Raw genomic sequence first — 27,837 nt, 5'->3', positions numbered from 1 at the left:
TTGCCTATCCCCATGGTAGCATTATAGGCCAAGCCTAGTGCTGGATTATGCTTCAGTCTTAGCATCAGCAGCTGTAGCCAGGAATAGGTGTGCAGTGATATCCACTTGGATCCGTGGGTTCAATTTTTATGTTTTAAACTGTTTGAGCAGTTCACAGAAAGCTGGTTTTTATTTTGTGCGTGGCATAATTTTTTATAATTTTATAATGTTTATTCTTAGGTGGGTTTGCTGAGTTCTCTCGTTGTTTCCCTGGCCTCTGTGAAGGAAAATCCACTCTAGTCCCTACCTGCATTTCTCAGCCTTGCTTACCTGTTGCCAACATTGGGCCAACCCGAATTCTTCCCAATCTTTATCTTGGCTGCCAGCGAGATGTCCTCAACAAGGTGGGTGCTTTGAAAATATCCTTAATTGCCGGGTTTATATTGTTAGCTGGAGAAACAGCAGTTACCCATTATGTCATTGGAAACACACCCCAATCTCAGAAAGGAGCTGCTATGCCATTCTCAGTGTGCTCCCCAGGTAACAGTTGCATCATCTCTTGGAGTGTTAATTTGTTTGATGTTACTTTTTGCCACAGGAAACCTAAACTATCGTCATGTTACTTGTTCTTAATAGGTCCAAGAGAACTGAAATAGGACAGGATTTTTCAGAAGTTCAGCCTTATATTCTTAGGGCATTAATCGATCTATTATAATAATTGGGCACACTCAGGCTGATACTTCCTGGATTATCACACATTTAGAAATGTATTTATTTATTGCAACGCACTAGAAAGGGATGCAGGTTGGGCTTGGATTGAGGAAGGTCCTCATGATGACTGCTGGCTGGGGGTTAGGGAAAGGTGTTAAAAAGATGGTGAGGACAAAGGCTGAAACTATGCACTGCCAGCTTCCCTGGGCTAAAGCTCTTTGGAGGAGTTTGATTGAGAAAGAAGAGGGAAGAGCATGGATTATTGATGAAAAAGACACAGGCCCTACTGGACAAAGCATGCACTAATGGAGGAACACATTGGATTGAGTGAGGCCTTTGTATATAATGGTACAAGCAGAACAGCAATAGAACTATAATCTGACTCCACAGCTTGTATGCTCTTAATTAGTAATGCTACAAAACAGTGCTCTTACTGTGTGGAAAAGTGATTTTTTTCTAAAATCTCTTAATTTACATCACGACGAATTGAAAAAGTCACATATCTTAATTCAACTATTGGTGATTTACAAGTGCTATTTTCCTACTTTCCTATACAAAGGGAAGTACCCCTTAACACTTTCTCCGTGAGTGACTAGACGAATTGGGCTGGTTGTAAAATAAGCTTCCAGACTGGCTTTCTTTAGCACCTGGAAGGCAAGGCTTTCTAGGAGGAAGAAAAATACCCTATCATCAGGTCATTGGGTAGCAATAAGGCATTCTTTTGTAAGTGTGTGTGTGTTTAAAACTCCTGCCTCTTCAAAATTTTGCCTCAACACTGTGTTGTTAATATGTCTGCTTTTACTGTGAGATCTGCCGATTTGAGATTTAATAGCTCATGCTTGTACCGAGCCTTTCTGGTGGGATCACGATGCCTTTGAGCATGTAGTTATTATTAATTCTTTTTAGTGATAAGCAGGCTATGTTACAGAAAGCAAAATTAATTTCTTAAAGTCCCATGCATTCCTAGGGCAAAGCTGGAGATGGTTTATTTAATCCTCAGATCAGAAAATAAAATTCCTAGTTAAGAATCCTGTTTAATCCTGGTAAACCTAAACCAGCCATCAGCAGGTCATTTCACAAGTAATTGTTTTACAGATCGTTTTTGTTACTTTTGACACACAGTTAAATGACACATTCATTTTGCTATATACCTTTTTCAGATTTAACAAATATGTTGGTTAAAAAAAGGTGAGAGCAGTTAAACCAGAATTTGGAGTTGAGGATGGGAAAATTAGTAGTTTTCTCTTTTTAACTCTGGCTTCTAAACATATACAGCACTAAGCAGGATACGTAAGTAGATGTATTGAGAGGAAATATTTGTAGCGGGGAGAATGGGTTTGTGGAAGTTTATAGGACAACACCTTGGGCAAGGAGTTATTATAGAAGGCTTGTCAGGAAGCACCCCTAAAATAGATGTATAGACTTTTTATTCTGCAAGGATGGTGAGAAATAAGAATAAACTATTAGGCTGGAAAGCTTTGAAAGCTATAAATTTATATTTGTGGCTCACACACTTTGGAATTCTAGCACCTTGGAAGGGTCAGGTGGGCAGATCACTTGAGCTCAGGAGTTTGAGAACAACCTGGGCAACGTGGCAAAACCAGGTCTCTACAAAAATTACACAAATTAGCCAGGCTTTGTGGCCCTAGCCTGTAGTTGCAGCTACTTGGGAGGCTGAGGTGGGAGGATCGCTTGAGTTTGGGAGGCAGAGGCTGCACTGAGTCCAGATTGTGCCAGTGTACTCAAGCCTGGGTGACAGAGCAAAGCCCTGTCTCAAAAAATAAATAAGTAAATAAATAATAAAAAATAAAGAAATGTATGTTTGACCTCCAGGTTCGTTGTCGACAAGAGCCTTAGCGTTGAAGGGGATTTCAGAGATTATTTAGTCAGCCACCAGCATTTGATAAATGAGGAAATCAGTATTCCAAAAATGTTACATGAATTCCCCAACATCATCCAGTTGAGTTTTAGAGCTAGATTTGCCTCTTTTTTACAAATAGTATTAACTAACCTATCATCCTGCTGAACTTCCTGACTTATACTTTCCAAGAGAAATAATATGCTTCTTTTTTTTCCTAAAGATCTCCAAAGATGAAAATTTTATAATCTTCCCTAGCAGTACAGTTCTTTTTATTAAAATTCAGAAGTTTGTAGTCTTTACAAACAGTAACCACAAGACCACTAATATTATTAATGTTTTGTTTTGTTTTGTTTCTTTGAGATGGAGTCTCACCCTGTCACCAGGCTGGAGTGCAGTGGCGTGATCTCGGCTTACTGCAACCTCCCCCTCCTATGTTCAAGCAATTCTCCTGCCTCAGCCTCCCGAGTAGCTGGGACTACAGGCGCACGCCACCACGCCTGGCTAATTTTTGTATTTTTAATAGAGACGGGGTCTTGATCTCCTGACCTCATGATCTGCCCGCCTCAGCCTCCCAAAGTGCTGGGATTACAGGCGTGAGCCACCGCACCTGGCCTATTAGTCTTTTTTTTTTTTTTTTAAATGAAGTGCCACCAAAATATGTTAAAAGCATGTCACAGAAATGTTCTTGGGAAGATCATAATGTTTCCCATTTAAAAGGCTGAGCTTTTTATATTATTGCATTTAACCCTCATAATAGGATTAGGAGATACATTTGCCCTGAGCTAAGTCACTTACCCAAGATGATGTCATTGGCTTCAGAGCTGGTCAGTGGCACAGATCAAATGTAGATCCAGGCTGCTGTAATTTTAGGTCCCATGCTTATATTACACCAAAAATGCCTATCTTCTGGAAAAAGGAATTCTCTATAGCAGGCTGTTATGAAGGACTGACAAATCTTAAGTCTATTGAGTCACAATTGAGAATTTCTTTCCCTGTTTTTTCTGCAACATCATCCATACCAGTACTGTCCAGTAGAAATATAATGCAAGTCACATACATAATTTAAATTTTTCCAGTGGCCTTTAAAAGTAAAGAAACAGGTAAAATTAATTTTAATGTTTAAAAATAACATATTTAACCTGGTATATCTAAAATAATATTTCAACATGCAATCAGTATACAAAATTACTGAGATATTTCACGTTCTCTTTTTGTACCGAGTCTTTAAAATCTGGTGCCTATTTTATACTTACAGCACGTCTCAATTTGGAGTCGTCACATTTCAGGTGCTCAGTAGCCATGTGTGGCTTGTGGCCACCTTATTGGACAGTAGAGGTCTCAGCATGTATTAATTTTTACTGATGTTTTAAAGACATGGTTCTTTTGTAGAAGACCATAAGAAGTCATTGGTACCAAAAACATACTTTTATTTTCCTTTTCCCTCACAACTGTACTTTTGTTTCTCAGAGTGTGTTCTTTCATCCTCTAGTCTTTGTACTAGAGCTGAAATGGGAGCGGCTTATTGTACTAAATAAAAGTCATCTGCTGATGCCTAGTTCACATTTGAAATGAGTGGGATTTGAGAAGGAATCTCCGGTTACTCTGTGAAAGACAACAAGTTCTTGATTGCTTTTCTCTCTTATCAGTTACAATTTCAAATGCAGAATTTTGTTCACATTTAAATATATGCAGTGTATGACGGACTTACCTATTGGGAGTAGTTATTAAGCAGAACTGTATCTGAGGTGAACCACTGCAGCAGCTTTTCTAAAGGAGCTCTGCTGCCCGCTCCTTCCTCATTTAAATAATCTGCTGTCAACATTTTTTGTGTAGCTTCTTATTTCAGCCTCTTAACATGCAAAATTGGTTTTCCTAGGCTTTCTTATTGTTCTGCCTGGTATGCGGTAGGAAGACTGACTGCTACTTTCTCTGTTGTTTTCTTAGAAGAGTTAGGCAACAAATAGCCTAAACACAATATAGGCTAAAAATGCTTTCAGAGTTTCCAGTGGAAATATATGATCTAGGAACATAAAAGCCTGTCAAAATTATCAATAAAATATTTCTTCAATGTCTATTATGTCACTGTATGTAGAACACCACACAGTGTTCAAGTTGGTTGGTTAGACAAGACCTATTCGTTAAACAACAATCCACATGACAAGGTGACTACAGTGTCCCTCCCAATGCGGAGGCAGCACGGCATGATGGCTGAGAGCCAGCTTTGGGGGTGGACAGTTTTGCATCCCAGTTCTCCACCTTACCAGCCATATCACTTTAGCTGTTACTGTATCTCAGTCTCTTTACCTACACGCCATAATAACTCCGGCCTCCTGGTGTTTATGTAACATTCAAATGAAATGGCATATGCCAAGCACCGTTCCTGGTTTATAGGGACACTCGTCATTGTCATCTTAGGGTAGACTATGCAGCATACTAGGGTGAGTAGTAGATACAGTGCGTTTTGTCATTTGAGGAAGGCTTGATGGAGTTAAGTAGGACTTGAGGCCAGCTTTGAAGGCAAATGGATGGGCAAATGCAAAATTAGTCATGGAATTGACTTCAGAAAGAAAAATTACAATTCTTTTATCTAGAATTGCAATGCCTGTGGTTATTTAATGAGATCTCTGTCCTCAGCCTCACTGAACATAGAGAATTTGACCAAACAGAGCGGTTTCATTAAGGCCATATATTAATCTGTTCTCTCTGTATTACTTCACAGTCTGCATCAACAGATCATAGAACTCATATTTAGAAATTAGTCTAATTTTATTTCTTAAAATTAAATTTAGTCCAACTAAGTTTATTTCAGGGTTAGGAAAGTTTTAAAGGGAGAAACGTTGTGAATGGAAATCATAATAATAAAATTAAATTTTTCTTGATTTACAGATAATCATCTTTGAAAGTTTACTCAACTCTGTGTTGAAACTAGAATCAATTTTTTAAATCCTTAGGGGGGTTATGTCTTCCACGTTGCAGATGAACCTCGCCTGCTGTATTCAATGTAATTTCCCTACTTAACACCAATTAGGAGAAAGGACAGTTTGGATTAGTGAATAATACACATGGGCTTTTTTTTTTTTTTTTTTGTAATGGCTTTACTGAGATATAATTCACATACCATACAATTTACAAGCAATTTTTACAACAAGATAAAATAAGAGAACTAACATTTTAGGAGACTCTATATTATGTGTCAGGCACTTTATTATCCTCATACTGGCTTTACAAAATACACACCATTAACCCTATTTTACAGGTGAGGAGATTAAAGCTACCGGAGGTTAGGTAACCTTCCCAAGATCACCCATGCGATGAGTGGTAATGCGCTGGGCTGTGCTCTGGTTTTTCTGGGGCCATTACCCATGTACTTTACTTTATTCCATGCCACACTGAGATTCCACACTAACCACTAATGAATTGTTTCCAAGAAGAGATCCTTTAGGAGTTTGCTTTAATAAATCGATCAGTCTTCTCAGTATGGCATTTGATAAAGTTCTGTAGCTTGGCAGTAAAACTCTTTAGCTTGATTATTTAAGACCCTCTAGGACCTAATACCACCTTTTTAGTGCTTACCTCTCCTGTTCTCTTCCTCTGCTCATCTTCTTTCAATGTCTGGACACACTCGCCTAGTGAGTGCACCCCAGATATTTCTGCCCTGTCCTTGGTCTTCATTCATTTTCTATATTCCATCTGGAATGCCTCCACCACCATCTGAGCTTCAGCTGACAATTTTAGTTCCCATTATAAATAGTCTTCTCAGAATCCTTCCCTTTGGTTTTACTCCTGTTTTCCAATGCCATTTTGTTTATCCTGCTACATTATATTCATCGGATACCTCTTTGTATCATCATTATTCATGCAACTGTCTTACATTTGCTAGTAGACTATTCATCCCTCAGTGAGGACACTTGCTTTTTTATGCCCCAGAGTACCTTGATGCATAGTAAGCCCTTGGTGATTATTTTTCAGAATAAATAGTTACATCCTAATTTGTAACCAGTGCAACTTGTATGAAATGTACATGTCCTTAAAAATTAAGTAAACACACCTTCTGTTAATTTACTCAGAAAACCTTCTCTTAATGAATTTGAGAATCTAAAATTTTCAACCCAGGAAAAATAGTCTTTTTTAAATTATGAAATGAATGGAATGTAAGTTAATGATATTTTACAGTGACTTGTAAAATGAAAATGTACGAGGAACATATATGAAGGTTTCTCATTAGAAGATGCTAATAAACCAGTTACTAGATACTGATTTTAGTCATCTTCAGGGATAAGGGTTCATTCATGTATTCACCCAACAAATGTTTATTGAGCTTCTACCACGTGCCAAATAGTGTTCTAGGTGCTGGGGGTACACTAGTAAATGAGACAACAATCTCTGCTTTCATTAGCTTACATCCTAGGAGAAAGAAACTTGATAGGAAGCATAATAAATAGGTAAATTACATAGTATAGTACAGTATGAGTGCTATGAAGAAAACAGGGTAAGAGGGGCGGGGAATACCTGTGAGGTGTGGGTTGTAATTAAATGGGTGATCAAAGTAGGCCTCATTGAGATAGAGGCATTTGAACAAACACTCGAAGGAGGTCAAAGAGTGAGCCATTTGAATATCTGGAAGAAGAGCATACAGGCAGAAGAAGCCACCAAGGCAAAGCACATGTGGTATATGCTAAAGGAAGAGCGAGGCCAGTGTGGCTGGAGCAGAGTGAGCGTGGGAGAGTGTCGTCAGAGAGGTCATGGGAGCAGATCCAGACAATGCAAGACTTCTAGCTAGGCCTTGTAAAGATGGGAGCTTTTACTCTGAGAAAAAGAGTTCAGAGGGAGTCATTGGAAGATTCCACGCAGAGGAGCAACATAATCTGACGTACATTGTTAGGATCGCTTTAGCTTCTGTGTTGAAAATAGGCTGAATTTCCTACTGGATGGAAGCAGGAAGGCCGGTTAGGAGGCTCCATGGTAATGTGTTGGAGTCAAGGTGGCAGTAAGGGAGAGATTTGGGGTCTATGTTGAAGGTATAGCCAATAGGATTGGATGGTAGGGGTGTGTGAAAAAGTGAGGCGTCAAGGAGACTGGGCGATGCAGTTGCCATTAACTGAGATGGAGTCTGTAGGAAGAGCAGGAGTCAGTTCTGGACATGCTGAGTTCAAAATGCCTGTTATACTTCCAAGTGGAGATGTTGAGTAGACAGATGGATGTATGAATGGGGCAGGGGGATCCCTGAAGGAGGAGGTATAAAGGTGGGAGTCATTAACATACAGACAGTACTTGATGTCACAAGAGAGGATCAGATAATTACTAAGAGGCAAAATATAGATGAGAAAAGGATTGAGCCATGAGCAGTCCCACCCTGAGAGTCTGGGGAGTTGAGAATGACCCAACAAAGAATATTGAGAAGTAATGAGGAAGGAAGGAAATCAAGTAATCAGGGAGGCAAATAAACAACGTATTTTCCAGGAGGAAGGAGCAGTCAAGTGTGCCAAGTAGTACTTTAGGTCAAGAAAGATGAAGACTGAGAATTGGTCATTGGATTTAGCAACATGACTATCGCTGGTGATCATCGAGCAGTTTTGGTAGAGTGTTGGGGATGAAAGCCTAAATGGAGTGGGTTCAGGAGATAAGAGGAGGAGTGGAGTTGGAGATACAAAGTAGAAGGGGTTCTTTCAAGGAATTTCAAGGAACAAAGATATGGGGTAATGGCTGGAGGGAGAAGCGAAGCTGAGAGGAGATATTTTTAAGGTGGGAGAAATAATGGTTTGTTTGATTGCAGGTAGGAAGAATGATCCTGTACAGTGGAAAATTGATGTAGGAGAAAGGAGAATCACAAAGCTATGTTGTTGAGCAAGAGGGGATGGATTTATTTAGGAAGCAGAGGGATTGGCCTTACGAGTGTGGACAGTTCATCCAGAACAACAGGTGGGAAGGCATAGTATCTAGGTGCATTTGCTGGGAGATGGGTAAATGTGGTGATGGAAGTCTATCAAAATTTGCCTCTGACTGTTTCGATGTTTCCATTGTAGTAGGAAGCAAGGTCATTTTTCAGCTGTGAGTGAGGATGAGTGGGGACATACAGGGAGTTTGAAGAAAAAGGGAAACGGATAGAATGGCATATAGGAAAGAGAAAAAGTGAATGGACTGGGGAAGTACAGTGATTGCTGAGGAACGTGAATTGCAAGGGAGATCAGGTAGCATTGTGGAGTTTTTCTCTGGTCATGCTCAGTGGCATGGGCAGTGCTGACTAGGTGGAGAATTAGATTTAACTAAGGTTGTAATCTTGCCAAGTGAGTACGAACAATTCATGAGGGCAGAGGAAGTTGGGGTAAAAGGAAAGGAGTGATTGTAATAACTGATTATAGAATTTACGTTGGGCAAGGAAGGCAGACAGACATCATGGGGATGAAGGACAGAGAAAATTGGTAGATCATTAGACTGTAGGTCCTCCTGCAGGGGTTTACAGATTCTGGGTGTAGTGTAGTACAAGAGAGAGTGAGCTGGAAAGTGGAAGAGTCGTCCAAGAGTAGGGTGCATGAAACCAAGATTATGGAGGGTTTGTGGTGATTGGTAATGACAGAGACCAGGCTAGATCTCATGAGAGTGAGAGGCCAAGATGAGGAGCTCAAAGAACTGTGAGGCCAAGGTGTTGGAAGGATCTTTGAAGCCAGTGAAGAAGGATTATCTAATCAGCAGAAAGTGTGTATTTGCAGACTTAGCACAAAGTTGAGCTAAATATTTAATAGCATATGGTGATTGCTCTCTAGAAGCTTAAAGATTACGATGTTTAATTATAGGGCAGAGTAAATATTCAGTTGTGTACGTTTTATACAACATGCTGAAACTAAACTGAATGAATTATGTAAATATCTTTTTATAATTTAGTAAGAAGTCATTGACACGTATCTATAAATAAAAGCAATCCTTATTCCACAAAAGAATCAGACTCATTCTTCGTAATTATAGTTCCATCTGTTTCACCATTACAAACAATAACATGAGTCAGGTATGGTGGCACATGCCTGTAATCCCAGCTACTCGGGAGGCTGAGATGGGAGGATCACTCGAATCCAGGAGTTTGAGGTTAGCCTGGACAACATGGTGGGACCCTGTCTCTTAAAAACACCAACAAAAATTAAGATCCCCTCCCAGCTATTTGTATTCAAGTTTGTAAAAAAAATAAATAAATAAAAAATAAAAAAAAATTCAAGAGAGCAAACTAACAACACTTACATGAAACTTTAGAAACTTTGTTAACCGACTCCAGAGATTCCACGACATCTCTTGCCCACATCTTTGGCAGGTGAATGCCTGCTGCATGAGTAGGCTCTTTGCTGTAGCACGTCTGCTCCCCCATTTGAATAGTATACTTACCAAGAATCAGTTGTGTTTGTTCTTGAACTTGTTTGGGCCACTGGACTTATTATAATTATGTATGTTAATTAAAATAGGACATATACCAATGAAATGTGAAGGAAGAGATGCTTTTCTGTGACCTAAGTCAGGAAAGACATATATATATATATATATATGTCAAATTAGGTGGGAATAAGGGAGCTGTAAAGTATTTGGGGGACAGTTTTAATCTAGAAGGCTTTGGCACTGATAGTGTTTTACAAGTTCCTGTTCTTCTTTAAAAAATGAAAGCTATAAGTGGTAGATGCATTTAGGTGTGATTTGCTTACGAACTCCAGTGAGCTAACCTAGAAAAGAAAAAGTTGTGGTCCTGCATCAGAAATCAGTGTATTCATGTACATTTATTTAAGTTAAAATAATGTTTCGAGTATGTATGTATCATTTTTAATGACTGCCCCCCTTAACTGACTTTTCCCACTGACTACCAATCCAGATGAGAAGGCACTTATTTATGATATTTAATTTAGTAGCCAAAATATATTTGGCATTTAAGGGTTTTTTTTTTTGGTTTGTTTTAAAAATTGTGCTTGTTTTATTTATCAAGTCCCATCTTATTATTCCAAAAAAATTTTCAGGTAGCATCTGGATAGTAGATTTAATCAATAGATCTTTTAAGCTAAAAATTTTATAAATAAAGCCATTGAAATTATTTAATTTTTTCTCAGTCCATTTTGCATTTAAAATATTTTACTAGCTGCATATAGTAGCTCATGCCTCTAATCCAAGCACTTTGGGAGGCCAACGTAGGAGGATCGCTTGAGGCTGTAAATTTGAGAGCAGCCTGGGCTATATTATATAGCGAGACCATGTCTCTACAAAAAAATGTTTAAAAATTTGCGGGCAGCAGTGGCACATGCTTGTAGTTCCAGCTCCTCAGGAGTCTGAGGCAGGTGGATCACTTACCCCAGGAGGTCAATAATTGAACCCACATCAAAGGGTGGTTGTAAGAATTAAATGAGACAGTCCATTTAAATGCTTAATACAGTACCTGGCACATTGTAGGCATTCATTAAATGTTAGATATCATTTTCTTAATCAGTACTATGTGTCATTGTATAATTAATAGGTCTCTAACAAAGGTGCTCAATAAATATGTTTTGACAATATAGGTTGTCATTTCTTTAAAATGTAGGCTATTAAGGTTACTTGTCAGAAGTGTACATCGTTGTATTTTCTATGGAAAATCAATTTTGACAGTCCTTATTGACTTGCAACGTGTTTTCTCTTAGAATTTCCTGTTGTCTTTTGATTGTGTACAGTATATAACACTATTAGAGTCACCTCATTTCTCAGAAACTTCTGTAATATCTTCATTATTGAATTGAGTGGATAGGGATATTACTAATTCCTTTACTTTTAATTTAACACATCTGTAGTACCATTGGTGGAAAGGAGAAAAATGTAGTACCATTGGTGGAAAGGACTATTGGTGAGAAAGTCCTCAAAGGCTGATTTAACTCCAGTGACCCACTTCTGTTCTTACATGGGTGATCTTGAATCAGTTTCTACACCCTGTTGTTGATCAGATAGTACTAGATAAACAGCTTGGGTTCACACATAGAAAAACAAATGTAACCTTTGCTACATGCACAAAAGTTTAAAGGTTGTAGTAAATACCATTAAGATCTACGTAGCCTGATTGTTAACCTAACAGAAGCATGAGACCATCAGAAGACTTGGGCTCTGGCATAGCTGAAGGGTGTTGGCCAATCTAAGAAATCCACCTAGTTCCAAAAGCTGTTTATTGACATTGTCATCTCAGAGATAAGAGATGGTTGCATACACAGTCTGGATTTATGCTGTCCACTTTTTTGTTTGTGTGTTTGTTTGAGACGGAGTTTTGCTCTTGTTGCCCAGGCTGGAGTGTAATGGCGTGATCTCAGCTCACCACAACCTCCGCCTTCTGAGTTCAAGCGATTCTTCTGCCTCAACCTTCCCGAGTGGCTGGGATTACAGACATGCGCCACCACACCTGGATAATTTTGTAGTTTTAGTAGAGACAGGGTTTCTCCATGTTGGTCAGGCTGGTTTCGAACTCCCAACCTCAGGTGATCCGCCTGCCTCGGCCTCCCAAAGTGCTGAGATTACAGGCATGAGCCACCTCACCTGGCCGCTGTTCACCTTTTATGTAAAATAAAGTACATTTATTGTGCCAAATGTAGTAAATGAAGAGATTAGGGAACTGGCATGTTTCAGAAGGGTAATATAGGAAGAAAATTGCCAATTTTCTTTCAGGTAGTTGGAAAAGATTTGTAGAAAAGGTAGTATTCCAAGAGAAGGAAGAAATGACCAAGATTGCTTAGACTAAGATAATTATTCCAGGCCTGGAACATCTCCTGAGAGTCAGCAGGGGGATGACTAAATGAAGCGGGTTTGTGTGGGCTTGCCTGCTAAATGGTGGATGGATGTCAGTTGAACAGATTCGTTTTGAGTGCAACTCTATAGCTGGGCTAAAGGTGTGAAAATAAGACTCGGTCCAAGATCTCATTCACTACTTCATTACATAACGGGAGACGAGAATTATCTGTTAACGATAACACACTATGCTAGGTGCTTAATTAATGGTGTGAACAAAGTACTTTGGAAGGACAGAGAACTGAATGGTTAATTATGCATCAGTGGGAAAGAGTTCATAGATGAGGTTAAACGAAGTAGGAAAAGTGGAAAGAGTGTCTTCCGGAAGAAGGACAGGGCCTTCTAAGCACAGGAACGGTGTGAACAGAGGGTGGGTATACATTTGACATTGGGGGTGCTATATGGGACAGGAGCAGGACATGAGACTCAAGGAAATGAAAAGGATGTGGATAAAGCACCCAGCCTGGGGTTAATCATAACAAAGATTCCTCTAGTTGTTCAGAACATGGTTTGGAGAGAAAACCACTGCAAACTTCAGGAGCTCCTCGTGGCTTTTTTGGTTATCGTGGCTACTGAGCAGTGAATGGGTATAGAGAGGAGAGGATCAATGGAAGAGGTTATTCCAAAAGGATTTGGCAGCCATTTGGATGAGGGTCATGGGGAAGAGAAAGGAGCCCCATTTTATTTTCAAGCTCAGCTGGCTGGGTCTATGTTATTACCCTAAACCAATTTGGGGATTACAGAGAGGAGGCAGGAGTTGGGGGCAGAAAAGGGAGAAAGAGAGTATGTTTAGTTTCTGACAGTTTAAATGTGAAGGGCCTGTGGAACATCCTGATAGCCAGTAGGTAGTTGGAGATACGGGTTGGAAATTTAAGAGGAGACACACACACACATGCCATCAGCATGTAGAACTGGTAATTAAGCCTATAGAAATAAGTGCAGCCTTCAAAGAGAGTATTTAGAGTGAGAAGAATGACTAGAACTGTATCTTAGAGAACCAGCGTGTTCTGTGTGGGAAGAAAATGTTGTGTGTCCATATATTCTAAAATCATATAAACTGTTGTTTTCTTTTGTATTCTTTGTTCCACTTCTCTCTCTAGTAATGAAGATAATAGACTTGACTATATAAATGATGTGTGGGCTTCAAGCATACTGTTTTAAATAGCCTTTGTTGTCCTTAAATTTTTTTTTCTTTAAACTTGTCTCTAGATGTCATTTTGCTGGGTTTTTGGACTTCACTGATCTGAATGAATTATATTTCAAGGAAACTGGGCATTTTTATCATCGCATTAAACTTCACTCTTTCAGAATGATCATGTTTACTATATTATTAGTCACTTTAACTGCTCTTTCTCTCCATAGGAGCTGATGCAGCAGAATGGGATTGGTTATGTGTTAAATGCCAGCAATACCTGTCCAAAGCCTGACTTTATCCCTGAGTCTCATTTCCTGCGTGTGCCTGTGAATGACGGCTTTTGTGAGAAAATTTTGCCATGGTTGGACAAATCAGTAGATTTCATTGGTAAGTAGCTCAAATAATACTACAGGTCCTGTGGGTGATCGTCTCGTGTAGGTGAGCCCCCCTAAGCCCCCCTTTTTTTCTTTAGAGAAAAGGAGCCTATTTCAGAGATTTCAAAAGTCTGAAAACAGCACGTGGTGCAATTTACTCATCTAGTGGTCAAGGTGACGTGTGTGTCACACTGTCCCTAAGGACTGGCCTTGTGACATTCTAGCTAACATTTAACACCACCAAGGTTAAGCTTCACAGGATCTGTAATTATGTATTTGCAAGTGTTTCAAAATCAGTTAAGCTTTTAGGGTTAAATTCTTCCCCCAACTTTTTCAAGTCCTATACAAGCCTTTGGGAAACTTTGGTAATATTCCCTGTTGCCTTGTTGCTGTGTTTTTCACAGAGAAAAGTCAAATCTTGTGAAAACAAATCCCATTACATTTAAGTCTTTATGTCAGTGTTTCTGAGCCGGGGTCTGCATCATTTCAGGTATTATTTGATCTGATAGAATTTCGACACACACACACTCTCATTTCATCCTTTTCCTGGCAGTGGTCTTGACAGGATCTCATCTGTGCCGTACTTTGTTCTGCTTCCTGGGCCTGTTCAGTTCTGGAGCTTCTCTGGCCCCTGGGTACTGTTGAGGCATTTTGGTGCCACAGGATCAGATCTGCTGGTGGTGACTTGGTGATGTGTATTTGGAATGTGGCTTTAGTGGACAGTGGCTGAGCAGAGGAGAAACACTGCTAGCTCCTGAGCAACACAGCACAGTGTGTGACTCTTGATGTTCCATGTAAGGAATTTTTTTCCCCCAGTTACGTAAGTTTGAGCACCCTAATCCATAATTAAATACTCTGAATTGGTTACCATAATTAAAAATAAAAGATCCAGTTATTTTAAAAAAGTGGAATTGGCTGGGCGCAGTGGGTCACGCCTGTAATCCCAGCACTTTGGGAGGCCGAGGCTGGCAGATCACCTGAGGTCAGGAGTTCGAGACCAGCCTGGTCAACATATAGTGAAACCCCACCTCTACTAAAAATACAAAATTAGCTGGGTGTAGTGGCACATGCCTGTAGTCCCAGCTACTTGGGAAGCTGAGGCAGGAGAATCGCTTGAATCCAGGAGGCGGAGGTTGCAATGAGCCAAGATCGTGCCACTGCACTCCAGCCTGGGCAACAGAGTGAGACTCTATCTCAAAAAAAACGAAAAAAACAAACCCCCACAAGTTAACACACACCCTCCCATTGTACTTCTAAAAAACATTCAGCAAATCATTCAGGTTTTGCCTCTTTAAAAAATAACAATTGGCTGGGCACAGTGGCTTACGCCTGTAATCCCAGCACTTTGGGAGGCCGAGATGGGGGGATCACCTGAGGTCGCTGGAGTTTGCGACAGCCTGGCCAACACATTTGTACTAAAAATATAAAAATTAGTCGGGCGTGGTGGCAGGCACCTGTAATCCTAGCTACTTGGGAGGCTGAGGCAGGAGAATCTGTTGAACCTGGGATGTGGATGTTGCAGTGAGCCGAGAACACGCCATTGCACTCCAGCCTTGGCAACAGAGTGAGACTTTGTCTCAAAAAAATAAAAAATAAAAAATTATGGTTAATGTTCCCAATTGCACGTCACATTTATCCAGAGACATTGGCTCTAATTTCAGCTAAAAATCAGATTTCAAAATCTATCTAGAAGAATATGATTTTCTTAAGTCATGACGATGTGTGGGCTTTAGGAGACAAAGTTTAGTAGAAAAGAGTTAGAAGAGAATAGTGAATATGAATAACTTTGCTCCCAACTTACTTTCTCCTTTCATGGGAGATATTGGGGTCGTCATGCCACTTTCATTCATACAAAATAACTTTAACTACTTTGCAACTTGGTTAAACACATACACACAAAATACATATTATAATTTATTTGTAATATCTGCAAATACTTATCAGTATTTCATTTGCTTGGTTCTATTAGAGCCATCATCCTCATCCCACCCAAGTAATTCAAGGCAAAATCTCCAGGCCACTTTTTGAATTCAGCCCATATTCACTACAATTGCTAAGTCTCTCCTCTGTGGGGTTTTAAGCCATGGTTAGTGATGTCATTTGAAGATGTACCCCCTTAATGACTTACAGGCTCATAGGGACTTTTTCTTTGTTGTTGTTGTTATTTAGATTAGATTTTGGTAAGTCTCCGGGTTGGTTGGAAGGACTCAGGTATGTGTTTTGTCTTTTAGTTAATGTGCCAGTAACAGGGTTTGCCCGTTTGTGCTATGGGATACTCATGAGGTGCCCCCAAACCCAGCTGGCTATGTATACAGCCTCTTGCTTCCTCTTCACTGTCTCCTGGGCTCTTGCTCCAGCTCTCTCATGCCAAACTTGTGACTGCATGGACACAACATAGGGAGGTGATTAGGACCATGTATCTTGGAGGCAAACTGTATTTGAGTCCTGCCTACTGTGGTTATATTAGTGAAGTGATTTGAGTAAGTTACTTCAAACTTCTGTGCACTTCAGTTTCTTGATCTGGAAACTGAAGATAATATACCTACCTTATAGGGATATTGTGAGGATTCAAATAGATAATGTAAAATGAAAAAAAAAGTAAACCAAAAAGAGAAAATAAAAATAAGTAAAATAGATAATGTTATGTGCATTGAACACCTTGTAAAGTACCGGACTCATAATTGGCTGTTAATATTTTAAAAATTGTTATCTGAAGTTCCTCCTTTTTTCTGTCCTTTGAGCTGGACTCTGCAACCCCTCTTAGTATTACTTCCTTCATTTTAGCTTTTGTAACTTCTCATCCTCACTGCATCTTTGCCCGTTTCATTTGCAGTTCTCTCTCCCCTTTCTTAACCTAAATTTTAGCCTTAATTGCGGTAATGGCTACCTGCTTGTTTCCAGCTTTCATCATCATTGCCTTCTCGTTCTTTATTCAGAAACCTGAAGAGCCTTCTTAGTTTTCTACATTAAAAAGGTAGCCTTGGCCAGGTGCAGCATGTGTAATCACAGCACTTTGGGAAGCGGAGACGAGAGGATTGCTTGAGGCCAGGAGTTTGACACCAGCCTAGTCAACATAGCAAGATTCTGTCTTTACAAATTTTTACAAATCAGCCAGGCATGGTGGTGTGCACCTGTAGTCCTAGCTGGGAGGCTGAGGCAGGAGGATCGCTTGAGCCTAAGAGTTCACGGTTACAGTGAGCTATGTTTGCACCATGGCACTCCAGCCTGGATGAACAGAGAGAGACCCTGTCTGAAAAAAGAAATGTAGCCCTTAGCCTAACATTCCCACCACCCTCAAACACCTGCTTCCCACCTTTGAAACCTTCTCTCTGGTTTCTTCTCCAAGGCAGGCTGTTTTCGAATGAGCACTTTGCTCAGTCCCACCGCAGGGCTTTCTTGCACACATTTCCCTTCTCCTCTCTGCCAGTTTTGTGTGTATTAATTCCTTTGCTTGAAGACACAGTTTAGGGCTCATGTCTCCCAAGATGCGTGCTGATGAACCTCAACTCCAGTATAATCACTTGTTTTTTTCATTTTTAAAAGACCTCATCAAAAGAGTTGTGGTTATAAAAACAGTTGTAAGCACATTGCAGAAAATTTGAAAAACAGAGAAAAGGAAACCTATAACCTCAACATCGTAACGCATGTTACTGTCATTGTTTCATTTCCTTCCAGCCTTCTTTTTTTATTAAAATCTCTTTTGAAAGTATGTATCAGCCAGTATCAGCTGGATGCCTACCATGTGCCTAGTGTTAAATCTTTTGGGGGATTGTTAGAAGCAAGCAAGATCCTTCTAGGTCCTTATAATCTAGGTTTTGAGATAACTATTAAAATTAGAGAGTATTGTCAAAGTTAAAAAACAAAAACCCACACTCCTTCCAGTAAGCATTGAAGCAGTTTTCAATAATAGGTTAGAACCAAAAGATACACATATTCTCACAACATACACATTAAAATGGGATAAAGGAGCAATAATCAAGTAATAAGGGGCTAGGAAATGTACAGTAACTGACAAAAAGTCTGAATTGCTGCTACTTATTGAAATTGAGTAGAAACCTTAGCTTTGAGCTTCTTAGCAGCAGGGCAGAAAGGGAAGGAAACACTGAGAGTAACGTGGGGTAAACGATAGCTGAGAAGGAAGGGGATGCTGGAGGCACAGGAAGGCATGAGACTGTGTACACGAGTTTATATGTTCTTGTATAGCATGCAATTCTTTGAGTGTTGCTTGGTATTCATTTGTTATTGTTTTATTGTGTTTGGTTTCCCTATCTAGAAGGGAAGCTGCTTGCTGCTTAATTATTCATATACTACCCAAAACCTCTATGTTGCTTTATATATGATGAATAATTATGTTATATATAATAATCATTACACTAGAAACTTATATTACTAGAAACATATTTATAGCATAGGCAGTGAGATTGAATAGCTTTGTATTATTCAGCTGCCAAAGCAAGATTCTTTGCATATCTGTTAATCGTAAGAATTTTAACACAAGGTTCCGTAGACTTGTGGTAGTGTCTACCAAGAATGAAAAGAAGAGAATTCAGCCTCATGACTGAGCACACATGTAATTATTTAGAATTGAGGCAGTCATGGAACTGGCCAGAATGTTAGTAGCTTCCAGGCTGTGTGGAGTAACCTCGTCTCCTGCCACATGTACATATTGTTAAGCCCCTCAGCAGTAAGAGATGGCAGCACTGCTTGGATTTCCCTGGTTCTTTGCTTCTAACAAAGTGTCCATGAGTCCTTCCACCATGTTGTGGGGAATTGAGATAATGCAATAAGACAATAACTCCTGGGTATCAAGGAAGGGATAAAAGTTCTCTTGGATCTCATTAAAGTGACCTGCTAAACCTGATTCATAGCATATACAAGGTTTTCTTCTAAAACTCAGTAAATAAATTTGAGCCATTTTATGACATACAGAAAAGTTGCCTAAAGAAAAATAGGGAGGCCACGGGCAGTGGCTCACTCCTGTAATCCCAGCACTTTGGGAGGCTGAGGTGGACGGATCACTTGAGGCCAGGAGTTAGAGACCAGCCTGCCCAACATGGTGAAACCCCGACTCTACTAAAAATACAAAAATTAGCGAGGCATGGTGGTGCACACCTGTAATCCCAGCTACTCTGGAGGCTAAGGCAGGAGAATCACTTGAATCCGGGAGGCGGAGATTGCAATGAGCCGACATCGCACCACTGCACTCCAGCCTGGGCGACACAGCAAGACTCTGTCTGAAAATAGTAATAATAATTTTAAAAAATGTAATTATATCACTTCGGGAATCAGGGAAAAATCTGAAGTGTCAGACAACAGGAATATATTAAATATTACCCATATCTTAGGGGAAAATACTAACATAAGTCAGGAAACCCGAGTTAGTAGTAGCTTGCTTATTAATGAATTGCTTATTAACAGTTTTGGACCCCAGTTGTCCTGCATGTCAATGGTGAGGGAATTATCTTCCCCTGCCTCCTCAAAAGAATATTGCAAGGATAAATATGATGTATACAGATGAGATTTGCGTAGAGGTTTTCAGGTGGAAGACACTGAGTAAGTTAATGGAAACAAGAATTCACTGCTGAACAAAATAGTTAGTAGTGACCTTTCTTGCATTTGACTCATACAGAGAAAGCAAAAGCCTCCAATGGATGTGTCCTAGTGCACTGTTTAGCTGGGATCTCCCGCTCCGCCACCATCGCTATCGCCTACATCATGAAGAGGATGGACATGTCTTTAGATGAAGCTTACAGGTGAGGGCAGGAAAATGTCTTCCGTGATTGGCTTTTCATTTGACCTGAAACATAAAGAATTATGAGGATGGGTAACTAAAGCAGATCATGATTATTTTAGTCACACTTTTTATAGGTTACTGTGGATTTTTTAATGGGCTTGTGAAGATTGGAAAAGATGCTGTTTTACTATTTAGCATTAATTCTGCCCTCACGTGTCAAAATCATCCTCAGCCACTTTTTATGTTTAAGGAACAACAGATCCAAGCAGAGATCTCTATCCTGTTAAATGAGTTTATTGCTTTCCCTAAATGCAAAAGTACCTTTGTTTTAATTTGCATATGAGGGGGGAAAGCGCTAATAGAATGCTCACTGGAGAATCTCTATTCTGCTTCAAACTTTGGATTGCTGGGAAGAAAAAGCCTATTACATGCAAATATGAACCAGATTAACTGTCAGACTCCATTCTTCAGTAAAATTTCCTACATTCTAGAGTCGGCCAGATTGTGTGTGTGTGATTTTGACTGGGTTGCCTCCAGTCTCTGATTAATCTGATTCCCCTGCATGTCTTGTTGGGTAGAGATGGTTCATTTTTATCTGATAAGGAATAAAAAATATAGAGACTCATGGAGCAGGCCTGATTTAACAGTTGGATTTTTTTTTCCCCTCAAATTGCAAAGTTTGGAAAACAGAAATGAGCTGCCCAAACAGCTTCCCATGTTAAGTCAGGAGCCTGGAGGACATGGGCCCTCTGGTCATCTGCACGAGCTCTCATGCCGCCGTTCAGACCTCCCTGAGGTCCTCCTGCTCAAGGCACCCTTATATCACGTTATGAAGTCTCATTATGAGCAGCCTACATTTATACTTGTTATTCTTGAGCCAGTTATTTCTATTTTTGTGAATTTGCTTTAGGTTACTTGATTTCCATGGTTTTTTTTCTTGTTCCTTATTCAAATGCAAATTTTCAGTGTAGTTCTTCTCCTCCATCACCTGAAAAGTATCCATGAGGTGCAGGGGCCACTGAAAAATTTGTCTGTCATCTCTGAGTCTTTATTTCCTCCATGAAACATGAAAGCCTTCTAGTATTAGTTTTGATCCTTTGATGAATCTTTTTTTACCATAGTGGTTACAAAAATGGACCCAGATATTTGACCAGCCTGGTTTTGAATCCAGCACCATCATTTAGTAGCTGTGATTTTGGGCAAGTCACTTAAGGATTTTGTGGAGCTAGATGATGGGGATAATGACACCCACCTGATATAGGGTAGTTCTGAGGATGAAATGATGATTCAGTGCTTAGCACACAGAGACCACTTTGTCTTGGTTATTGTGTCATGTTGACTATAAAAAGAAGTGTTGCTTTGATACTTTGATCATCTACCATCTTCTTTTTGTCATTAAATTTAAAATGTGAACTGTCTTGAGAAGTGACTGGTGACTTTAAAAGGGGATGACATTGGAAACTGAAGATGGAGAGTAGCTGTTATACTGTACTTTTGATGGTAGCACTGGTGTATGTGTGTCAGGGGTATCCTTGGTGGTGAATAAATAATCATCTCTTGGCCAGGCGGGGTGGCTCACACCTGTAGTCCCAGCACTTTGGGGGGCCAAGGTGGGAGAATCACTTGAGCCCAGGAGTTCAAGACCAGCCTGGGCAATACAGTGAGACCCTTTCTCTACAAAACAAACTTTAAAAATTAAAATTAGCCAAGCGTGTAGTCCTGTAATCCCAGCTACTCAGGAGGCTGAGGTGAGAGGACTGCATGTGCCCAGGAATTCGAGGCTGCAGTGAGCTATGATTGTGCCACTGCACTCCAGCCTGGGCGACAGAACAAGTCCCTGTCTCTTAAAAAAAAAAAAAAAAAAACCACCACCACCAACAAAACCCCACATCATCTCTTATCAGCTGCATTGGGAGCCCTGGGCCCTTGAAAATACGGAGGCAAAAACTAGAGCCTTTGGGGCCCGGCTGCCTCTTTCTGGCGTGCTCCAGGGATGTGTGCAAAGCTTCCCCAGTGCCTAGGGACTTTGCATTCTCCACCTTGAGGCATCTCCCTGAACTTTTAAACCAATCATCTTCCAAAGTTTTTGAGGTCTGCCTGATAATTCCCTATCTCATTTATTCACTTAATATTCTTAAGATAAAGTGTAGTTGTAAAATTTGGGTTTTTGTTTTTTCCTCTCTCTGTAGATTTGTGAAAGAAAAAAGACCTACTATATCTCCAAACTTCAATTTTCTGGGCCAACTCATGGACTATGAGAAGAAGATTAAGAACCAGACTGGAGCGTCAGGGCCAAAGAGCAAACTTAAGCTGCTGCACCTGGAGAAGCCAAATGAACCTGTCCCTGCTGTCTCAGAGGGTGGACAGAAAAGCGAGACGCCCCTCAGTCCACCCTGTGCCGACTCTGCTACCTCAGAGGCAGCAGGACAAAGGCCCGTGCATCCCGCCAGCGTGCCCAGCGTGCACCCGTCACTGTTAGAGGACAGCCCGCTGGTACAGGCGCTCAGTGGGCTACACCTGTCCGCAGACAGGCTGGAAGACAGCAATAAGCTCAAGCGTTCCTTCTCTCTGGATATCAAATCAGTTTCATATTCAGCCAGCATGGCAGCGTCCTTACATGGCTTCTCTTCATCAGAAGATGCTTTGGAATACTACAAACCTTCCACTGCTCTGGATGGGACCAACAAGCTATGCCAGTTCTCCCCTGTTCAGGAACTATCGGAGCAGACTCCCGAAACCAGTCCTGATAAGGAGGAAGCCAGCATCCCCAAGAAGCCACAGACCACCAGGCCTTCAGACAGCCAGAGCAAGCGACTGCACTCGGTCAGAACCAGCAGCGGTGGCACCACCCAGAGGTCCCTTTTGTCTCCATTGCATCGAAGTGGGAGTGTGGAGGACAATTACCACACCAGCTTCCTTTTCGGCCTTTCCACCAGCCAGCAGCACCTCACAAAGTCTGCTGGCCTGGGCCTTAAGGGCTGGCACTCGGATATCTTGGCCCCCCAGACCTCTACCCCTTCCCTGACCAGCAGCTGGTATTTTGCCACAGAGTCCTCACATTTCTACTCTGCCTCAGCCATCTACGGAGGCAGTGCCAGTTACTCTGCCTACAGCTGCAGCCAGCTGCCCACTTGCGGAGACCAAGTGTATTCTGTGCGCAGGCGGCAGAAGCCAAGTGACAGAGCTGACTCGCGGCGGAGCTGGCACGAAGAGAGCCCCTTTGAAAAGCAGTTTAAACGCAGAAGCTGCCAAATGGAATTTGGAGAGAGCATCATGTCAGAGAACAGGTCGCGGGAAGAGCTGGGGAAGGTGGGCAGTCAGTCTAGCTTTTCGGGCAGCATGGAAATCATTGAGGTCTCCTGAGAAGAAAGACACTTGTGACTTCTACAGACAATTTTTTTCTTGTTCACAAAAAAATTCCCTGTAAATCTGAAATATATATATGTACATACATATATATTTTTGGAAAATGGAGCTATGGTGTAAAAGCAACAGGTGGATCGACCCAGTTGTTACTCTTAACATCTGCATTTGAGAGATCAGCTAATACTTCTCTCAACAAAAATGGAAGGGCAGATGCTAGAATCCCCCCTAGACAGAGGAAACCATTTTATTCAGTGAATTACACATCCTCTTGTTCTTAAAACAGCAAGTGTCTTTGGTGTTGGAGGACAAAATCCCCTACCATTTTCACGTTGTGCTACTAAGAGATCTCAAATATTAGTCTCTGTCCGGTCCCTTCCATAGTACACCTTAGCGCTGAGACTGAGCCAGCTTGGGGGTCAGGTAGGTAGACCCTGTTAGGGACAGAGCCTAGTGGTAAATCCAAGAGAAATGATCCTATCCAAAGCTGATTCACAAACCCACGCTCACCTGACAGCCGAGGGACTCGAGCATCTCTGCTGGACGGACCATTAGGGAGGGGCCTTGCCAAGGTCTACCTTAGAGCAAACCCAGTACCTCAGACAGGAAAGTCGGGGCTTTGACCACGACCACGTCTGGTAGCCCGTTTTCTAGGCATTGTGAATAGGTAGGTAGCTAGTCACGCTTTTCAGACCAATTCAGACTGTCTATGCACAAAATTCCAGTGGGCCTAGATGGAGGTAGTTAATTTTTTTTTTTTCTTCTCAGCTTTATGAAGAGAAGGAAAACTGTCTAGGATTCAGCTGAACCGCCAGGAACCTGGCAGCATCATGATTTAAGCTAAGGTTGGGAGGCTAAGGAGTCTACCTCCCTCTTTGTAAATCAAAGAATTGTTTAAAATGGGATTGTCAGTCCTTTAAATAAAGATGAGCTTGGTTCCAATTTGGGTTGGTAGTAGAGCAGCAGCACCTTCAAATTCTCAGCCAAAGTAGATGTTTTTGCCCTTTCTGCTTCACTGCATGGATACAGTTTGTAAAATGTAACAATACGGCAGAATTTTATAGGAAACTTCCTAGGGTGGTAAATTATGGGAAGATTAAGAAAGGTACAAATTGCTGAGGAGAAGCAGGAAACCTATTTCCTTAGTGGCTTTTATCCCCTCGGCATGCAATGGGGCTGGTGTTTCTATAATTGCCTCAGACTTTCAAATTTACTAGTAGGGCTGAGAGAGGCTTTAGTGAGGAAGGAATATTCAGAATAAAACCATTGAGAAAGCTGAGAAGACCGCTGAGTTTTGATCAGTTGTGAAGAGTGCAAAGCCATGGCCAAGCTGTTTTTGGAAACGCTGGCCGGCGCATCTTCAGTGGAAAAAGCAAATCAAAATGGAGCGAGAGCAAAGGGGCGTCCTCAGTCTACAATCACCGTATGGAATCGGTCCTGGCAGCTGAACATAGAAGGTCATTGGAACAAGTGATAGTGCAGATCTGCTTTCAAACATCCTCCTGGCTTGATTTTATCGCTACAATGTGGGTCCTCTTTTGAAGCCTTAATTCACAACAGCAGCTTTTTGGGGGTGGGGCTGTCCGGGTGTTGTCATTGTTCTTTCCCTTCCTGTAAGTGTCGCTAGTTGCTGCCTCGTATCTCAGGTTTTTCTCTGTTTGAGAAATGGACAGTTTTTTGACCAGGATGTGACTTCATGTTTCCTATGGTGACTTCTAAAACCAGCACAGAATGGTATGACTCAACGCAGACCGACTTGGTCATGGGGATGATGAGCCGCACAGACCTCACTAGTTGTGCACAAATAATGTGCTATGATGGGGTGTAAAGTGAAGGCAGAAGAGGGTCAGCCGCACTGTTATGATACTGGGGAAGTGCTGGTCAATGATTTGAGTTTTTAGATACACACTGAAATCTTTAATCAGAATTCTCAAGTTTCACACAGTAATTTTTGATGCTATGTACACACCAAAATGGGTAACAGTCCACCACTTCGAGTGTGGTCACATCCAAAACATGTTTACGAAAGGAAAGCAGTAGCTCCTTGCTAAGGATGTTTCAGGAGGTTTGGGGGACTTGGTTTTAATGAGCTTCTGTCATTTTGGGCTTCTCTTGGCCATGGTCCCCTTCCTTCTGGAACTGTGATGCAGTCACACCCTACAGCCTTTAGTGCAGGTTCACTAGTGTCTGTCAGATAATCAGTTCTTGGAATCAAGACTGCTGTGGCGAAGGGGTGGCCTCGGAGGCAGGCTCCGGAGCTGCTTGGATGTCTTTAGGTGGGATGGTGGCTGACTCTCTTCAGCATGTAGTTGGGGACACCCTCGCGTCTACTAGGGGTGATACAGATGGTGATTCTAAAGAGCAAAACTAGACTTCTATGTGAGAAATGCTGGAAAATGATTTAGGACATGTGTAAAGTTAGATGGAAAGACTGTAAATGTTTAATATGAATATAGTGTTCTTTTGAAGTAAGGCCAGCTGTTGAACGGTTAAATTGTGCATTTCTCATTTTGATGTGTCATGTATGTTAATGTATGAAATGATTAAATAAAATCAAAACTGGTACCTGTTTATACATAAATATGAGAAAAGACCTATCTTTGCAGCCATACACTCGGTGGCAACACCACCACTCAGGAGGCTGTGGTGAAACCTGTCCTGTTCTCACGTAAATGAGGATTTAGCTCAAAACAAATCCTCATCAGGTGGTGTCATCAGGTTTATTCTGTGTTCTATCATTCACGTGGAACACCAGATCATTAGCTAACAGTTTAGTGCCAGCCTTCATTCTTTACTGTGTACGTTAAATGCACACTACAGTGAAGAATCCTAAGACACTTGGTAAATATTTTCTAGCTGACTGATTCCAGAATACACAAGTACATAGTAGGAAGAAAAAGGCCAGCTACACACTCATGGTCCATTTCAATATAACATGTAAACGATGTTATGATTCCTACAGGAAAAACAGGAAGGGCAATTGTTGAAGAGCTGTCCTCCGTCCTTGCCACATACATCTCAATGACCTCTCTGCTCATGACACTAGATTTGATGACTTATGTGACTAGAAGCTTAGTCTCATCCGTTTCATAAAAATTAGGCATTGAAGGAATAAAGCTTCAGTGCAAACAGATGGAATATTGACTACAGAAAGAATCACAGGTGACCTTGAAGTTGGTTGAGTTGAAGTTACATTTAAGAAAATTTATAAGAAGGATTGGGCTGGGTGAGCTAGACTAGAAGAGCTATCTTGGCCAGGACCCCGCAGAAAATAAGAGGTGGAAGTGAGATACAGGAATAAAGGGAATTAGAATAAATCAGCCTCCAGAGATAGAGGGTAACAGGAGGAACAGTTGTTTCAGTGAGAGGCTTCCAATGAGAAGATGCAGATCTTGGGAGAGTCTGAAGTTCAGGCCAGTTACTGACAGAGCTTAGAGCCCCTTCACAACCAGCCTCAGCAGGGTATTGTTGGAGGACTGGTTTGGATGTGACAACTACAATTAGACCAGGAATTAAACTAAGAGGGGAGGCCGGGCGCGGTGGCTCACGCCTGTAATCCCAGCACTCTGGGAGGCCAAGGCAGGTGGATTACCTGAGGTCAGGAGTTTGAGACCAACCTGGCCTACCTGGTGAAATCCCGTCTCTACTAAAAATACAAAAATTAGCCGGGTGTTGTGGTAGGTACCTGTAATCCCAGCTACTTGGGAGGCTGAGGCACGAGAATTGCTTGAACCCAGGAGGCAGAGGTTACAGTGAGCCAAGATTTCACCATTGCACTCCAGCCTGGGCAACAAGAGCGAAACTCCATTTTAAACAAAAAAACTAAGGGGAAATTAGTGAGAGGTGACAGCGCGCTGGCAGCCCTCACAGCCCTCGCTCGCTCTCAGCGCCTCCTCTGCCGGGGCTTCCACTTCGGCGGCACTTGAGGAGCCCTTCAGCCCGCCGCTGCACGGTGGGGGTCCCTTTCTGGGCTGGCCAAGGCCGGAGCCGGTTCCCTCAGCTTGCGAGGAGGTGTGGAGGGAGAGGCGTGGGTGGGAACCGGGGCTGCGCCCACGGTGCTTGCAGGCCAGCGCAAGTTCTGGGTCGGCGTGGGCTTGGCGGACCCTGCACTCAGAGCAGCTGACCGGCCCCACTGGCCCCGGGCAGTGAGGGGCTTAGCACCTGGGCCAGCAGCTGCTGTGCTCAATTTCTCACCCGGCCTTAGCTGCCTTCCTGTGGGGCAGGGCTCAGGACCTGCAGCCCGCCATGCCTGAGCCTCCCCGCCCCCAACCGTGGGCTCCTGTGCAGCCCAAGCCTCCCAGACGAGCGCCGCCCCCTGCTCCACAGCGCCCAGTCCCATCGACCACCCAAGGGCTGAAGAGTGCAGGTGCATGGTGTGGGACTGCCAGGCAGCTCCACCTGCAGCCCTGGTGCGGGATCCACTGGGTGAAGCCAGCTGGGCTCCTGAGTCTGGTGGGGACTTGGAGAACCTTTATGTCTAGCTGAGGGATTGTAAATACACCAATCGGCACTCTGTATCTAGCTCAAGGTTTGTAAACACACCAATCAGCACCCTGTGTCTAGCTCAGGGTTTGTGAATGCACCAATCAACACTGTATCTAGCTACTCTGGTGGGGACCTGGAGAACCTTTGTGTCTAGCTCAGGGATTATAAACGCACCAATCAGCACCCTGTCAAAACAGACCCCTCAGCTCTACCAATCAGCAGGATGTGGGTGGGGCCAGATAAGAGAATAAAAGCAGGCTGCCCAAGCCAGCAGTGGCAACTCGCTCGGGTCCCCTTCCACACTGTGGAAGTTTTGTTCTTTTGCTCTTTGCAATAAATCTTGCTACTGTTCACTCTTTGGGTCCACACTGCCTTTATGAGCTGTAACACTCACTGTGAAGGTCTGCAGCTTCACTCCTGAAGCCAGCAA

At 41.9% G+C, this 27,837-nt stretch overlaps 2 protein-coding genes across 6 annotated transcripts in view; one reads left to right on the top strand and one right to left on the bottom strand.

Moving 5' to 3' along the window:
• The window catches only part of DUSP16 (dual specificity phosphatase 16), a 125,036-nt gene extending 98,514 nt beyond the window's left edge, over nucleotides 1-26,522 (top strand). For 3 of the 4 annotated variants that reach the window (XM_058443586.1, XM_032159651.2, XM_032159652.2), the window contains 4 exons: nucleotides 220-383; nucleotides 13,679-13,838; nucleotides 19,455-19,578; nucleotides 21,749-25,492. In XM_058443586.1, the coding sequence (XP_058299569.1) occupies nucleotides 220-383; nucleotides 13,679-13,838; nucleotides 19,455-19,578; nucleotides 21,749-22,922 (1,622 nt within the window). In that variant the 3' untranslated portion in view covers nucleotides 22,923-25,492. Of the gene's footprint in view, nucleotides 1-219; nucleotides 384-13,678; nucleotides 13,839-19,454; nucleotides 19,579-21,748 lie in introns of all 4 variants that reach the window. The other variant, XM_032159649.2, reaches the window with a different exon arrangement.
• BORCS5 (BLOC-1 related complex subunit 5) overlaps nucleotides 17,708-27,837 on the bottom strand; it is a 127,047-nt gene continuing 116,917 nt past the window's right edge. For both annotated transcript variants that reach the window (XR_009214720.1, XR_009214721.1), the window contains exon 5: nucleotides 17,708-19,622. The gene's annotated coding sequence lies outside the window, so the exon portion shown is untranslated. The remainder of the gene's footprint in view (nucleotides 19,623-27,837) is intronic.

Source organism: Hylobates moloch, unplaced genomic scaffold (genome assembly GCF_009828535.3).
Source record: "Hylobates moloch isolate HMO894 unplaced genomic scaffold, HMol_V3 SCAFFOLD_8, whole genome shotgun sequence".
NCBI lineage: Eukaryota > Metazoa > Chordata > Mammalia > Primates > Hylobatidae > Hylobates > Hylobates moloch.
Note: the sequence above shows the minus strand (reverse complement) of the source record. Positions and strands in the feature narration are given on the sequence as shown.